General features: G+C 38.1%; 1 protein-coding gene and 2 pseudogenes across 4 annotated transcripts in view; 2 read left to right on the forward strand and 1 right to left on the reverse strand.

Annotated features, from left to right (window-relative positions):
* CDC40 (cell division cycle 40) overlaps positions 1-16258 on the reverse strand; it is a 57044-nt gene that overhangs the window by 22346 nt on the left and 18440 nt on the right. For both annotated transcript variants that reach the window (XM_080805179.1, XM_080805178.1), the window contains exons 3-5: positions 13007-13136; positions 4025-4108; positions 2014-2153 (exon numbers count right to left, since the gene is read on the reverse strand). In XM_080805179.1, the coding sequence (XP_080661305.1) occupies positions 2014-2153; positions 4025-4108; positions 13007-13136 (354 nt within the window). The remainder of the gene's footprint in view (positions 1-2013; positions 2154-4024; positions 4109-13006; positions 13137-16258) is intronic.
* Positions 4593-5902, forward strand: LOC308345097 (large ribosomal subunit protein eL20-like; annotated as a pseudogene). The gene is made up of 2 exons: positions 4593-4607; positions 5384-5902. The product of its transcript is annotated as a large ribosomal subunit protein eL20-like (transcript).
* LOC308345098 (AP-2 complex subunit beta-like) lies at positions 7200-9959 on the forward strand (annotated as a pseudogene). The gene has a single exon. The product of its transcript is annotated as an AP-2 complex subunit beta-like (transcript).

Here is a 16258-nt window from a genome sequence, read left to right on the forward strand (position 1 = left end):
TCACAAGTGGGCAGAGAGGCAGGCAGAGAGAGAAGGGAGGAAGCAGGAAGCAGGCTCCCTGCTGAGCAGAGAGCCCGATGCGGGGCTCGATCCCAGGATGCTGGGATCATGACCTGAGCCGAAGGCAGCGGCTTTAACCCACTGAGCCACCCAGGCGCCCCACTAGCTAATACTTTTAAACTCATTTTATACAAAACCCACCTTTCTGGAACACCTAGAAACAAATTTATTGTAGTATGCTAATTATATAAGCAAAAAAACAAAGTAGCTAGAAAATCTGGTATTGGAAAGGAAACTCAATTTTTGTACACTATGCTGTTCTCCAGTAAACAACTTTTACTAAGTCATAAGGATCTAAGCAATGACCACAGATTTATGACACAGCTTTTATGGGAGGAGCAGTGGAAGGAAGGTGGGATAGTAGTAAATCTTTATCTATAGTAACAAAGAAGTCAACAGATGATGTCTAATGTAAATAAAAAGTGGCATATGTATATGACTGATATACATGGATGAAAGATACAGCTAGAATATAAGCTTCACGAGGACAGGATTTTCTTGATCTTGTCTTGATCAATATCCCTAAGACCTAGGACAGTCACTGGCTCATAGAAACAGTAGGATTAGGAGATGGAGAAAGACAGGTAGAGTTCTATGGTTTTACTTTATAAAACTTCATAGCATTATTATTTTTTAAATATAGATTATTCTTTGTTAAAATTTTTTTTGAAATTTTTTCAGTGTTCCAAGATTCACTGTTTATGCACCACACCCAGTGCTCCATGCAATACATACCCTCCTTAATACCCGCCACCAGGCTCACATATTCCCCCGCGCCTTTCCTTTCCAAAACCCCCAGTTTGTTTCTCAGAGTTCACAGTGTCTCATGCTTCATCTCCCCCTCCGATTTACCCCAATTCACTTTTCCTCTCCTTCTCCTAATGTCCTCTATGTTATTCCTTATGCTCTGCAGGTAAGTGAAACCATATGATAATTGACTTATTTCACTCAGCATAATCTCCAGTCCCATCCATGTTGAGGCAAAAGTTGTGTATTCATCCTTTCTGATGGCTGCATAATATTCTATTGTGTATATGGACCACATCTTCTTTATCCATTTGTCTGTTGAAGGGCATCTTGGCTCTTTCCAGTTTGACAGTTGTGGAAATTGCTGCTATGAACACTGGGGTACAGATGGCCCTTTTTTTCACTACATCTGTATCTTTGGGGTAAAGACCCAGTACTGCAATTACAGGATCATAGGGAAGCTCTGTTTTTAATATTTTGAGGAATCTCCACACTGTTTTCCAAAGTGGCTGCACCGACTTGCATTCCCACAAACAGTGTAAGAGGGTTCCCCTTTCTCCATATCCTCTCCAACACTTGTTGTTTACAGTCTTGTTAATCTTTGCCATTCTAACTGCTGTAATGTGGTATCTCAGTGTGGTTTTGATTTGAATCTCCCTGATGGTTAATGATGATGAACATTTTTTCATGTATCTGTTAGCCACTTGTATGTCTTCTTTGGAGAAGTATCTGTTCATGTCTTCTGCCCATTTTTTGACATCAGCTTTTCTGTAATTTTAGAATTGGTGGTGGGTTTTATTTGTTTATTAAAATTTTCATATAAGTTAACAAATAAAACCCACCACCAATTCTAAAATAACAGAAAGGCTGATTCTGTGGTTACTATCGGAGTATGTGGTATCAAGAGCAGCTACCAAGGTAGCTTAATAACATTATCAATTTTTACTAAATTTAAATTATTTAAAATTGTTCAATGTTGTATTTAAATAAAAATATGGAAGAAAATAAATCAGAAAAGGATAAATTAAAAATATTCCCAAGAACAATTTAAAAAATCTGACACTATTTTCTCAGTCAACCACGGCAAAGAAATATTGATGAGTCATCATTTGGTTCTCTAAGGAAATCTCAAGTTTATTAATATAGATCTCCTTCACAGACACACAGCATCTACCTGAACTGGCAATGAAAAACATCAGAACTTACTTCTGAGGGTTTGGCTACGTCTTTTTCATCCACATATTTTGCCCATGGTCCCAAGAAACCATCAATATTAGATGCATCATTTTCTTTGAACTTTTTCCTCTTCTCTATCTTTTTCTGACCAGTTTCAAACACGGTTAAACCTACATTTAAAAAAAAAATGGGTATTTTCTAAAGAAACAGTAGCATATATATAATTTTTACTTTTTGTGGTTAAAGAAAAGTGATTGTTCAAGTGACCAAAGATTCATTAAAGAACACAAAATAAAATCTGTATGAATCTGCCAGGTATACCAACTCATGCCATACAAAGAGAAACTCAACCTTCTGGGAAGAGAAGCTTTCTACTACTGCAATGTTTCATGAGTCCTAATATACTTAAAGAAAAGACCTGGCTATATAATCCTACAAGGTACACAATCCTTTTTAATGAAGCACAGACCTATATCAATGGATTTTACCACTTTCTGAAAGGAATCCAGCAACTTAGTATCACTAAATAATGATAAAACTACTTTTTTGTTGTTGTTGTTTCAAGAGAGAGTGTATATACATGGACAGAGGGAAAGGGAGAGAGAGAATCTTTAACAGGCTCCACACCCAGCGTGCAACCCGACACAGGGCTTGATCTCATGACCCTGAGATCATGACCTGAGCTGAAATCAAGAGTGAGGTACTCAACCGACTGAACCACCCAGGTGCCCAGATAAAGCTACTTTTGAAAGCAAGAATAAATTAAAATTTATCATTTAAAAACTGAATTAGATTATAGTAAGGAATAAGTAACTTAAAAATTAACAATATATATATTAAGCAAGGTTTCACAAGAATCTGGTATTCTTCTAAGTGATCGAAATCTAAATTGGACCTCTCATATCATAAATCTTAGATTAAAAAGAAAACAGGAAAGAGGATGTTTCTGGTTGAGATTCTGATTTGATCAGTAGGAGGCGGCAAGTTGTGTGTAGTCATTAAATTGGAAAAAGAAAGGTTTATGGGAGTCATAATCACAATTTAACTGTTAACAGAAAATCTAACTACATAAAGATATGGCTTGTAGATGTCTAACTTATACAAAAAAGCTTGCCTATATTAATTCAAATGAGTTTCCTTTAGGTTGTGTGCTACAACAAAAGCTTGTCAAATTCTATTTTTACAATAATGTAGCTCATACACTGAAGGTTGCTGGATGATACAGGGTCTTCTAAGTAGAAGCATCCTCATACAAGCAGCATATTCTTTTTCTTTTTAAGATTTTATTTATTTAATATAGGCAGAGATCTCAAGTAGGCAGAGAGGCAGTCAGAGGGGAGGGGGAAAGCAGGCTCCTTGCTGAGCAGAGAGCCTGATGCAGGGCTCGATCCCAAGACCCTGAGATCATGACCTGAGCTGAAGGCAGAGGCTGAACCCACTGAGACCCCCTCAGGTGACCAGCATATTCTTTTTCTAATGAGCATATTTTATGGGTAAGATTCCAATGATGAGCTTTGTGACAAGTCAGCATTTAGAGTATGATACTTTGTCTTTTAAGTACAAAATGAATATGAGCACAAACACATATTCTAAAACATATTCGAACTCAGCCTTCAAAGCAACCCTAAGACAATCTCCATAGACAATGTATAATAAAACTTGTTCCACTCCGTAAAAATGTAGCTTGACATTTGTGCTGAGAAATAAACTGCAAACATTTGCTAGACATTAATTATAATTTATTGAATGATTTCTACATGGTTGGCACTGTGCCAAGTACTCATAACAACACAAATGATAGGTACCAACATCTTCCCTACAAGGCTGCATGCCTCATAAGTGGCAAAAACAAGCTTTAAACTATAATAGTTCTAAACTATATTGCCCTATATTACTTGTCTCAACTTAAAAATAAAATCAATCTAATAAAATACTAGTTTTTCCTACTGTTTCAGGTCAATCTGCGAGACAGTAGTTGTATGTGTGTGTATATATACATATACTTGATATGAAGTATTTCAAATAAATTTGAATGAATTACCTTGATTTTTTTCAGCTTCTTCTACTGAACCAATATATTTGGTAGACACTTGATGATTATCTAATGAAGGGTCTAATGCATAACCTGTAAGGAAAAAATTCCATATTACTGATTCTATTGTTGCCATTTAAAATTCATTTTCTTACATACAGATACACTCATCTCACATTTTTCCTTCCCAGATGCTGAAATGGTCTCTCAGCATCTCAGGGTGGACCATGAAGGACTTCAGCTAAGTAAGAAGTATCTTCGAGAATGAATCTAGCATGTTGACCTTACATTATTAACGGTCTCTCTGGCCAAGCAAACGTTAGTCAAATTTCTAAGATCTTACAAATATAGGTACATCACACATTTGGAAGTTTAGAAACCATTTCTTTTTTGTTTTTGGTACTAGATAATATAGGGCTGTAGCTTATCAAATTATATAAACTATTAAATACTTTTAAAAAGAACAGAGTAAGAAGAATTATATAAAATCTAGGTATTATTTTGAAAATGCTATTCTCTGTAAAGACATCTGTCCCTCTCAATTTTAAAATAATACATTTCTACTTCATAAATCATTATGTATGTTTCCTTGGTAAGAAAAGTAAGTAAGAATATCAACTGGCATGTGAATAACTCCTTCAAAAAGTGATGAAAGTATGTAGCTACTATCTATACAAAAGTAGTATGCAGTGGTGTCTGGGGACTTAAGGAAAGAAAATCTATATTAAATCAATTTTTCCTAAGTGGGGGTGCTATAACATGATATATGTTTGGTAAAATTACTTTTAGTAATCAGCATATTTACAAAAGAGACTCAGTCATTAATCAGTTTATGGTCTATGACTCATGTGAACGATCACAAAATATATTAAAGTACTAGCCACTTTTTTAAGGGGTACATCCTAATGGATAAAGTTGACACTTTAATTTTCCAGCTAAAGATTAAAGAGAACTTCCTTTGGGGAACAGAAAAAGACTTGTCACCGAACACACTTTCCATATAAGCTAAGGATATAGGTGTTCAACTCACCCTCATGATAGGCTAGACTAGAACCAACCACCTGGCTATGAACTCAACTGCATGTAGTTTTTTTCAGTATTAAAATACGTTCTTGGCCAGAGGAGAGAGACTGATGGGAGAAAAGCAGCTTTGGAGTAAACTCTCTGAAATCACAGGTCCAAATCCCTTGAGTCACTTTATCTTTTGTCTCTTTGAGGTACAGAGCAGTAAAGAGTTTTTTGTAAAGAGTTTTTTAAATGAGATTTCATAAGCCTCATACAAAATTTAGACCAACGTATCTGATGTTAAAAATCCCCATCTCCCTTTCTAGGGCGGCGGCGGCTGGACAGCAAGCCATGAAGGCCTAGGGCACACTGCGAGAGTAGAAGGTGGTGGGGCGCTGCCTGCCCACCCCCAAATGTGGCACTCCGCCCCTGTATCACATGCGAATCTTTGCACCTAATCACGTCGTCGCCAAGTCCCGCTTTTGGTACTTTGTGTCTCAGCTGAAAAAGATGAAGAAGTCCTCAGGGGAAATCGTCTACTGTGGACAGGTATTCGAGAAATCCCCCTTGCGAGTGAAGAACTTCGGCATCTGGCTGCGCTATGACTCGCGAAGCGGCACCCACAACATGAACCGGGAGTACTGGGACCTTACCACCACAGGCGCCGTCACCCAGTGCTACCGAGACATGGGCGCCCGACACTGTGCCCAGGCGCACTCGATCCAGATCATGAAGGTGGAGGAGACTGCCGCCAGCAAGTGCCGCCGACCAGCAGTCAAGCAGTTCCACGACTCCAAGTTCAAGTTCCCACTGCCCCTCCGGGTTCTGCGTCGCCAGCACAAGCCACGCTTCACCACGAAGAGGCCCAACACCTTCTTTTAGGTGCAAAGCCTCTGTGTCTCCAGGTCTGCCCAAATAAATAAACTTCTTGGCGGGGGGGGGGGGGGTGGGGGTGCGGCAGCGGCAATCCCCATCTCAATCATAAGACTGATCTACAATGTAATTCTATCTTGGGAGAGATTTATTTATGTCTATACAGATGACATTGTGCTATTTTTGTTTGGAGGGATGGACTGGGAGGCAGAGAGAAAAGGGAAATCCTTGGTACTTCCTGTGATACCTATAGAAGCACCAACCCCCAGCTCATCTGGCCATAGTCCTGTTTCTGAGCACAGGAATTCATGCTCTCTTCCTTCTCTACATCATCTATGGTAAAATAAATCTTTACTGCCAGTATCACCATTACTACTGCTATTGCCTCCCACCTCAAGTAGTTAAGGGGCAATAATATTTTCCCTTCACAAATGAGAGAAGTTAAATATTTAGCTATATGCCCTACTAGAAGTCAGCCAGGGACAGAAGAAGATACAATTCTAACACTACAGAATTTTAGTCCAATTCGTTTTCTAATATCCTATGTTTCAAGTAAGTGACTATGTCTGCATTTTAGTTCTGAGATAGTCTCATCTATCTTGCTAAAGTTTATTTTCCTTTTTATATTTTTAATACAGTTAATATCTACTTTCTTCCTTTGTAGTCTTATTTGAAATGGTTCTATTTCTTAAAATATTTTATTTAAATTCAATTCAATTTTATTTAAATTCAATTCAATTCAAAGTACACCAATAGAGTGTATTATTAGTTTCAGAGGTAGAATTCAGGTGATTCATCAGTTGCATCTACCACCCAGTGCTCATTACATCATGTGCCCTCCTTAATGCCCATCCCCCAGTTACCCCATCCCCCCATCCACCTCCCCATCCCAGCAACTCTCAGTTTGTTTCCTCAAATTAAGAGTCTCCAATAATACCAATTTTATTATTAGATCTGAGAAAAACAATCTGCAAAGAATGGTCACAAATACAGGGAAAAACCTTCAACCTCACTAGTGGTCCAAATGAAACAAATTAAAGAGATTAAATATTATATATTTTTGTTATCACATAAATAAAGGAAAAACAATCAACCAGATCTTGGGTAAAGAGAAAGAGGACTTGCACATGTGGTGGTGGCCATGTAAGGTGAGAGAATTCTTTTGACAAGATGTTAACAAAACCTTCAAAAACATTTATATCCAGTTAATATGCAGGAAACCGTTACACCACCACTTGGGCCATGTTTGCTGGCTGCTGCCACCATCCCAACCCTTGCCTCTGGTGCACAAGAAAGATCCAGAATCATGACTGGCTCCAAGTATTTCACAATCAATAAACATGGAGAAATCTTTGAATTGAAGGCTGAACTCAACAATGAAAAGAAAGAAAAGAGGAAGGAGGCTGTGAAGAAAGTGACTGCTACCATGGCTGTGGGGAAGGATGTCAGCTCTCTCTTTCCAGATGTAAACTGAGAATCTGGAATTAAAGAAGCCTGGGTATCTCTGCTTGATGAACTATGCCACGAGTCAGCCAGACACGGCCATCATGGCTATCAACATCTTTGTGAAGGACCGTGAAGATCCCAGTCCTCTCATTTGGGCCTTGGCCATCAGGACTGTGGGAGTGGATGCGGGTGGACAAGGTTACGGATGATCTCTGTGAAGCCCTCTGCAAATGCTTGGTGGAGGAGGAAGCTATCCCTGTGTTTGGAAAACAGCAGCACTCTGTGTGGCAAAGCTCCATGATATCAATGTCCAAATGACGGAAGATCATTTCTAGATTCTCTGTGGGATCTCAGAGCAGATTCAAACCCAACTGGCTAATGCTGTAGGAGCATGCTCTAAAATCAGCGAATCTTGCCCAAACAGCAACCTACTTGATCTGAACCCACGGAACATTAATCAGCTGCTGACAGCCCTGAATGAGTGCGCTGGATGGGGTCAGATTTTCATCTTGGACCTCCTGTCTCATTACAACCCTAAAGATGACCGTCAGGCTCAGAGCATCTGTCAGCCTGTAACTCAATGGCGGTTTCGTGCCAACTGAGCAGTGGTGCTTTCAGCAGTAAGAGTCCTAGTGAAGTTTCTAGAGTTGTTACTCAAGGACTGGGACTACTGCAATATGCTGCTGAAGGAGCTGCCCCTGCGCTTGTCACTGTGCTGTCCAGGGAGCCGGAGGTACAGTATGTTACCCTAAAGAGTATCAGTGTAATTTTCCAGAAAGGCCTCAAATCTTGAAGCAGAAAATCTAAGTCTTCTTTGTGAACTACAGTGATCCCATCTATTCTAAACTAGAGCAGTGGGACATTGTGATTCGTTTGGTGTTCCGAGACAACACTGCTCAGGTTCTGGCAGAATTAGAGGAATACACCACAGAGGCGGATGTTGGCTTTGCTCGAGAAGCTGTGCAGGCCACTGGCCAGTGAGCCATCAAAGTGAGCTATCTGCAGGGTGCTGTGTGTGCACGCTGCTCAAACTCCTCCAGACTAGAGGAAAGTATGTGATCCAAGAGGTAACTGTTGTTATCAGGGAGAGCTTTCACAAATACTGCATCAAGTATGAAAGCACCATGCCACTCGGTCTGAGAACTTAGACTCGCTGGATGGACCAGATGCTTGAGCAGCTATGATCTGGATTGGGGGAGAATATGCGGAGAGAACTGACAATGCTTCGAGTCACCGGAGAGCTTCCTGGAGGGTTTTTCTGAAGAAAGCCCAGGTGTAGCTCACTCTTCTTACTGCCATTGTGAAGCTGTTTCTCAAGAAACCATGAGAAACACAGGAGCTGCTATAGTGAGTCTTGAGTTTGGCAACACAGGATTCTGCTAATTCTGACCTTCGAGGCTGGGGCTGGATTTATTGGTGCCTTTTCTCAATAGACCCTGTCACAGCCAGAGAAGCAGTCTTGTTTGAGAAGCCACTGGTGTCCAAGGAGACAGATCTTAATAAGATCAACTCTGCTGGAGGGACTAATCTGCCACATGGGTTCTTTGGCCTCCATGTACCATAGCTGCCCAATGCTTTTGTAGAAGGGAGTCATGGAATCCACCAGAAACACTTGCCAGTACACCATGGGAGCACTGATGCAGGTGACAGCCCTGCCCCCACCACCACTGCCACCAACCTAGAACAGGCTCAGGTTAGCCACTCTCAAGGTGACCTTCTAGGAGACCTTTTAAACCTTGACCTTGGCCCCCAGTCAATGTGCTACTGGCGTCCTCCATGCAGATGGGAGCAGTGGATCTCTTGGGAGGAGGGCTAGATGGTCTGGTGGGACAATCCTTCGTCCCTTCATCAGTGCCTGCAACCTTTGCTCCTTCACTTACTCCTGCTGTGGTCAGCAGTGGTTTGAATGACCTGTCTGAAATCTCCATGGGGATAGGCATGGCACCTGGTGGATGTCTGGCTGCCTGTAGTAAAAGCTAAAGGCCTGGAGATCTCCGGAACAGTTAGTCACCGCAAATGGCACATCTATATGGAAATGAACTTCACCAACAAAGCTCTCTAGCACATGACAGACTCTGAAGTCCAGTTTAACAAGAATAACTTTGGGGTCACCCCAAGCACTCCTCTGACCATCCATGCACCACTGATGCCAAACCAGAGCATTGATGTCTCCCTGATTCTCAACACCTTGGGCCCAGCCATGAATATGGAACCTATGAATAAACTGCAGATAGCTGTGAAAAGTAATACTGATGTCTTCTCATCCCACTCAATGTACTTTCTGTAGAAGATGGCAAAATGCAGCACCAGGTCTTCCTTGCAACGTGGAAGGATATTCCCGATGAAAATGAGCTTCAGTTTCAGATTAAGAAATGTCATTTAAATGCTGACACTGTTTCCAACAAATTGCAAAACAACAGTGTTTATAACTATTGCCAAGAGAAATGTGGAAGGGCAGGACATGCTGTACCAATCCCCGAAGCTCACTAATGGCATTTGGATTTTGGCTGAGCTATGCAGACAGCCAGGAAGCCCAAATTATATGCTGTCACTGAAGTGCAGAGCTCCTGAAGTCTTTCAGTACATCTATCAGGTCTATGACAGCATTTCTGAAAAATGAACAGACTGGTCTGGTGCCCTCTGGCCCCCCTGTGATTGGTACAAACCAAGAACTCTTATCTGAAAATACCGAGAAATTGTATTACTGCATAGAATCTGAACCCCAAAACACTGAGGCCACCCACCAAGGTAGTGACTAGTCTAACCTGTGCTAACACTAAGGCACAATCTGTTGGATAGTTTTAGCTTTCATTTTTTAAGTCTTTAACTCACTAAATAGTTCAGTCTGTTTTAGCCCACCACTCCCTAAAGGGAGAGGCAAAAACCACTGGCTATTTAAAAAAAAAAAAAAAAAAGGCCCACTTTTGAAACCAGGTCTAAAGCCAACTGAGTAGTTTTTTCTTTTTTTCTTTTTTCTTTATTTGACCCACAGAGAGAGCGAGCACAAGCAGGTGGAGTAGCAGACAGGAGAGGGAGAAGCAGGCTTCCCGCTGAGCAAGGAGCCCAATGCCAGGCTCTATACCAGGACCCTGGGATCATGACCTGAGCCCAAGGCAATCCCTTAACCAATTGAGCCACCCAGGAGCCCCAAACTGAGTAGTTTTAAATGCTTATTCTTACTATAGGATAATTTAAGAAGGAAAATAGATATCAGATAAACTTAAGCCTTTTCTTTTCTGTTTTGTTTTAAAGTAGTCATAACTCTCTAAATTACTGCTTAAGTCCTTTCTAAAGTCTAAGAAAACAAGCAAAGTCTTTAAAAGTCTGTTTCATTATAGACAATAATATAACAAACTCATGATTCAATAAAGTTGATTTTTGTGTGCCACATATATACTTGATATTTACGTGTGATCCCTTATACAAGTAATGTGTACAATGCAGAATAACCATTTTTCGGACTGGAAGTGTCCAACCCTTCTAGGTGATTTCAGAGGTACACAGTCTTAGCTTTTGGCACACTGTCAATTATAACCTTGTCATGGTGAAATATGATGTAATATATGACAATCTTTACAACCAATTTCCAAGAATATATTGTGATAAATCACTAAGACTATCTGTACTAAAACTTTAAACTACTTTACAGTGAATCAGTTTACATTACTCTCTAAAAATTAGAAAAAAAGTAACTTTCCAACATAAGAATAATTATGTAAATCATGGTACAGTCACAATATAGTACTTAAAAATAGTAAACTGAGATTATATATTAACACTGGAAAATGCTTATGATAGAACACCAAATAAAAAGGTGAGATGTAAATTTTTCAGTATGTAGTATAGAGTAAGTTGCAGAGATAAAGATCACAATGCTAAGAGTAGACATTTTAGGATAGTGGGATTACAGGTAACCTTTTTCTTCTCTCTTTCCTAAAAGTTTAAAATTTGTTTATATTATTTAATGAAATAACTGTTATTAAAAAGCATCACTCAATACATATATTTCACATGACACTATTTTTTTAAACTTTTTAAATCCTATCTTATAATAATGGAGGTTAATGGCAGATAGAGCAGGAAAATTAGAAACATTAGCATAAGTAACTAATATATAAAGAAGATCACAACTACAATAGGCAAAAAGACACAGATGAGATTATAGAAAGAGAAAGGAAAGGCACCACCAAATATTAGCAAATCTGATAGCAGTGACCAGGAACTATCAACAAAGACATTATAAAGACCATCTTCTTTTAGAGGGGATTCCCAATCTTATATGCATGTTAACTTTCTTAAATTCTACCACTGATAGGATATAATTATTTTATACAATGAATCTGTAGCCATTCTATTTCCTGATGTCCTTTAGTGAACAAAAGAAAATATTTCAGAGATGGTATCTGAGAATAAATAAAGAATAAAGTCAATCAGTAAGTAACAAGATAAAAAGAATGTGCCTAAAAAACATAATCTGATGAAAAATGGGCAGAAGACATGAACAGACGTTTCTCCAAAGACGACATCCAGATGGCCAACAGACACATGGAGACATGCCGGACATCACTAATCATCAGGGAAATGCAAATCAAAACCACAATGAGTATCACGTCACACCTGTCAGAATGGCTAAAATCAAAAACACAAGAAACAACTGGGGTTGGCAAGGATGCAGAAAAAAAAGGAACCCTCATGCACCACTGGTGGGAATACAAACTGGTGCAGCCACTATGGAAAACAGTAGGGAGGTTCCTCAAAAAATTAAAAAAAGAATCACCATAGGATCCAGTAATTCTACTACTATTTACCCAAAGAATATGAAAACACTAATTCAAAAAGATATATGTAACTCTATGTTTATTGCAGCATAATTTACAATAGGCAAGTTACGGAAGCTGGCCAAGTGTCCATTGGTGGATGAATGGATAAAGAAGATATAATATATATACACTGGAATTTTACTTAGCCATAAAAGACAATGAAATCTTGCTATGTGGAGCAACGTGAATGGATCTAGGGGGTATAAAGTCAAGTGAAACAGGTCAGTCAGAGAAAGACAAATACCATATGATTTCACTCATATGCAGAATTTAAGAAATAAATGACCAAAGAAAAGAAGAGACAAAGCAAAAAACAGACTCTCAACTAGAGGAAACAAACTCATGGTTACCAGGAGGGAGGGAGGTGGGGGGATGGGAGAGATAGGTGAAGGGGATTAAGAGCACACTTATCATGATGAGCACTGAGTAATGTATAGAACTGCTGAATCACTATATTGTATACTGCAAACTAATATAATGCTGCATGTTCACTATACTGGAATTAAAAATAAAAGTAACCTCTTAATACTATCTGGTCATTTACTACTTCAACAACAATCTGCATATGATGGGCATTCAATAACAAGTGTTCATTATCAAGTACAACAGAGAATATTCTGTTTTTAAGGCCACAGAATATTTCTAGTACTCAGAAATCACAGCAAATTTAGAATGATAGCTAAAAACATGAGTTCATCTTCCCATTTGTATAAATATAGATGTGTTTAAGAAAATACACTACCTTAAAAAGGAAACTAGATTAGTAAATTTAAAAAGCAAGAAGATAAAACATATTATTCACACAAAAGTGTGTCAAACTGGAAACTGTAAATCTTAATCACCTTACCGTATGTGGCAAACGTTCTTCTTTGCTGTTCAAACATAAAATCATTGATATGAGCTGGTTCAGCATATCCAGAAAGCATATTCCTAGGGGCAGCCATTTGCTGGGTCCTAAAGGGATTTTCTGGTCCAAACTGCAATGTTGTAAGAAAAAAATAAACTTAAATTCTGATACATAAAGCTAGAATTATGGAATTATTGTACAATATATTATCAACTCTAAATCATTAGGAGCTATTGGGGGACATACTGGGTTCCTATTGGGGAACATGCTCCCCACACATGTTTAGTGCAGCTGGGCCATGACTGATTAGCACTGTTTGTTAGCCCCTAGGTCAGAAAGAGAGGAATCCAGCTCTCCTAAGTCTATGGGGGGCTATTTAAATTTAAATTAAGTGAACTAAAATATTCAGCTCCTCAGTCACACTAGCCAAACCTCAAGACTTCAAGAGTCACATGTGGTTATTGGCTAATACATTTCCACCATTGCAGGAAGTTCTGTTTCACAATGCTGCTCTTGATAATTGAAAGTAACTGTATTTTTGTCTAAATCCTGATTTGGGATTTTTTTTGGTGACTTTTTTTTTTAATTTGTAAAGATGTTTTTTGGTGACTTTTATATCAATAATGGCATCATGATGTAATTTTAAAAAAATACATGTTTCTTCTCCACTAGATTGTGAGTTCCTCAAAGGTAGAGACTTAAAATCTTCAATATTTACCATAATGCCTGGCATATAGAAAGCACTAATGAAGGAAAGATTACTCAGAACCCCACTGGGGGCAGAGAATTGGAAATAGAAAATAAAAGTAAAATGCTTGAAAAAGTCCCCAGAAAAGACATTACAAATGAAAATAAAATTTCTTTACTGAGAAAAGCCACACTAACAAGTCTTACACAAAATAGTACATTATTATCTGTTTGTTTATAATGCTTTGAGCTTCCATAATGGTTTCTAAATGTTATTTACTTTGATCTGTACAAAAATCCTGGAACGTTAGAGCGGTATTCTCCTTTTCATGTTAGAAATGAAGGAAAAAAACTAAAGATGATGTATTTTATCTGTCCTAATGTCAAGAGTTTTAGCCTTAATTGGTAGAACCAGGTTAGAACAAACCCTAGTCTAGGATTCCACTGCATTGTAACATTCCTTAAATGTCAATCATAGCAGCTTTTTAAAAAATTGGGTAAAAAAGTACCAGATTATATCAAGCACTATTAACTAAAAATATTTCTTTAATGGTAATGGAAAAATCCAACTTTGTATTTTTTTTTAAAAGATTTTATTTATTTATTTGGGGGGGGAATTGCAAAGGGAGAGTGAGAGGGAGAAGCGACTCCCAGCTGAGCAGAGAGCCTGACATGGGGCTCAATCCCAGGACCCTGAGATCGTAACCCGAGCCACAGGCAGATGCTTTACAGACTGAGCCACCCAGGTGTCCCTGTATTTTCTTTTTAAATGAAGAATAAAGTGAACTTCCCACTTTGGAAATTGTGGAATTAGACAAGGTATTTTTATTTGAGCTCTGTAGGTACATTGTCATGATGAAGTATTTCGAAGTTAGAACATCTTAAGTCACTACCATTAGAAACCACCTTTCCTATGATACATTTCTAAGAGCCATAAATATAACTTATTGATCCTCTCTTAAGCAGAATGCTGCCTTCTCTAGATATCAACATTATATTATGCACAAAAATCTGAAATTAATTGTTACACGTGCCTTATGGTTTTTCTGCTTCAGAAGAAAATAAATTACTATAATACTCTTTTATATTGACAGCTTCCACTTCTATATTTAAAATGATTCAATTTAAAAATATCCAATTTTCATTAACTTTCATTACTATTTATTCTGAATTATATATAAACTTTCATTACTATTTATCCTGAATTATAATAAAGGACAGTACTAAGACTTCACAGCACACATTAGTTCCTCCTTGCTGATGGGTGGAAATGTAGGGGAGAAAAACATGTAGACTGCTGAAAGCTGGCAGTTACGGTAACTTTGTTCACTCATGAAATTTATTACAAAAACAAGGAATATCCATAAAACTAAAGATAATAAAGTGACTTAGAAGTTTCCTAGATGCTCTACCTAATACAGTCAGCTATCATCTGCAAAGCTGCATCTGACATTTCTGGGGGAAAAAAATCTAAAATGATAAAAACCTCCATTACTCCTATTGTTACTCATATAATAAGTTAATCATTATGTTTACACTCTCCAATTTGAAAAAGGAAAATACAATTTCCATAGTCTTATGTTATTAAGATTTTACAAAAAAAGAACAATTCTTTTATGGGCCATACATATCCAACCCGCCCCATCTTTTAAAGAAAAATTCTCAGTGTGAAGGAACTTTGATTTCCATATGAATATAGACCCACCTATAGCTAAGTAGTTCTTATATGGGTGCTATTCCTAAAGCAGTCTAAAAATTAAAATGTGCTACATTTCACAGATACTTAAGCTGAGACAACAAAAAGATCTTCCAATAGGAAGATGGGTTGGGGGAGGATCTCCGTACTTTTGGCTCACCTTAACTGCCTGGTTACCAGCAGCTATTGGAACTGATCTCAGAGACATTAAATAAATGCCAAAAAGAAAGGGAGAGAATGTTACTCAGCAGAACTCAGCTCTTCTGAATTACTTACAAATTATGTGTCCCAGATGTTCCCGGTCTCTCTGAATATGCACTTTTTAAATTCTGGGTTAACCATTAAAAAACAAAAGAAAGCACAGGAGCGCCTAGCTGGCTCAGTAAATAATGCAACACTTGATCTTAGGGTTGTAAGTCTGAGCCCCATTTTGGGTGCAGGGATTACATAAAAATAAAATCTTTATAAAAAAATAAAAACAAAGCCTATAAAAAACACACAAAACTGACTTCCAGTTTTTTTTAACTTCTGGTAATTAACTAAGTTTAAAGTAAATTTGCATTCAAGGGATTTTAAAAATACATATTTAAGTTAATGAGGTATAAGACCATACTGAAGTATACTTCAGTCAATTATAATCTTAATCTCCCATATAAAATATACTATTTAAGTATTCGTAATTCACAACACGACATCTCAGGATGTTCCTGAGTATGCTTACATCTTTCACCTGAGTGAAGTAGTGATTTATTTATAAAGTAGGAGAAAAGCATTTTATTTATTTGAGAGAGAGAGAGAGAGAGAGACAGCGAGAGAGGGAACATAAGCAGGGGGAGTGGGAGAGGGAGAAGCAGGCTTCCTGTGGAGCA

This window comes from Martes martes (genome assembly GCF_963455335.1).
Source record: "Martes martes genome assembly, chromosome: 6".
In the NCBI taxonomy this organism is placed as follows: domain Eukaryota; kingdom Metazoa; phylum Chordata; class Mammalia; order Carnivora; family Mustelidae; genus Martes; species Martes martes.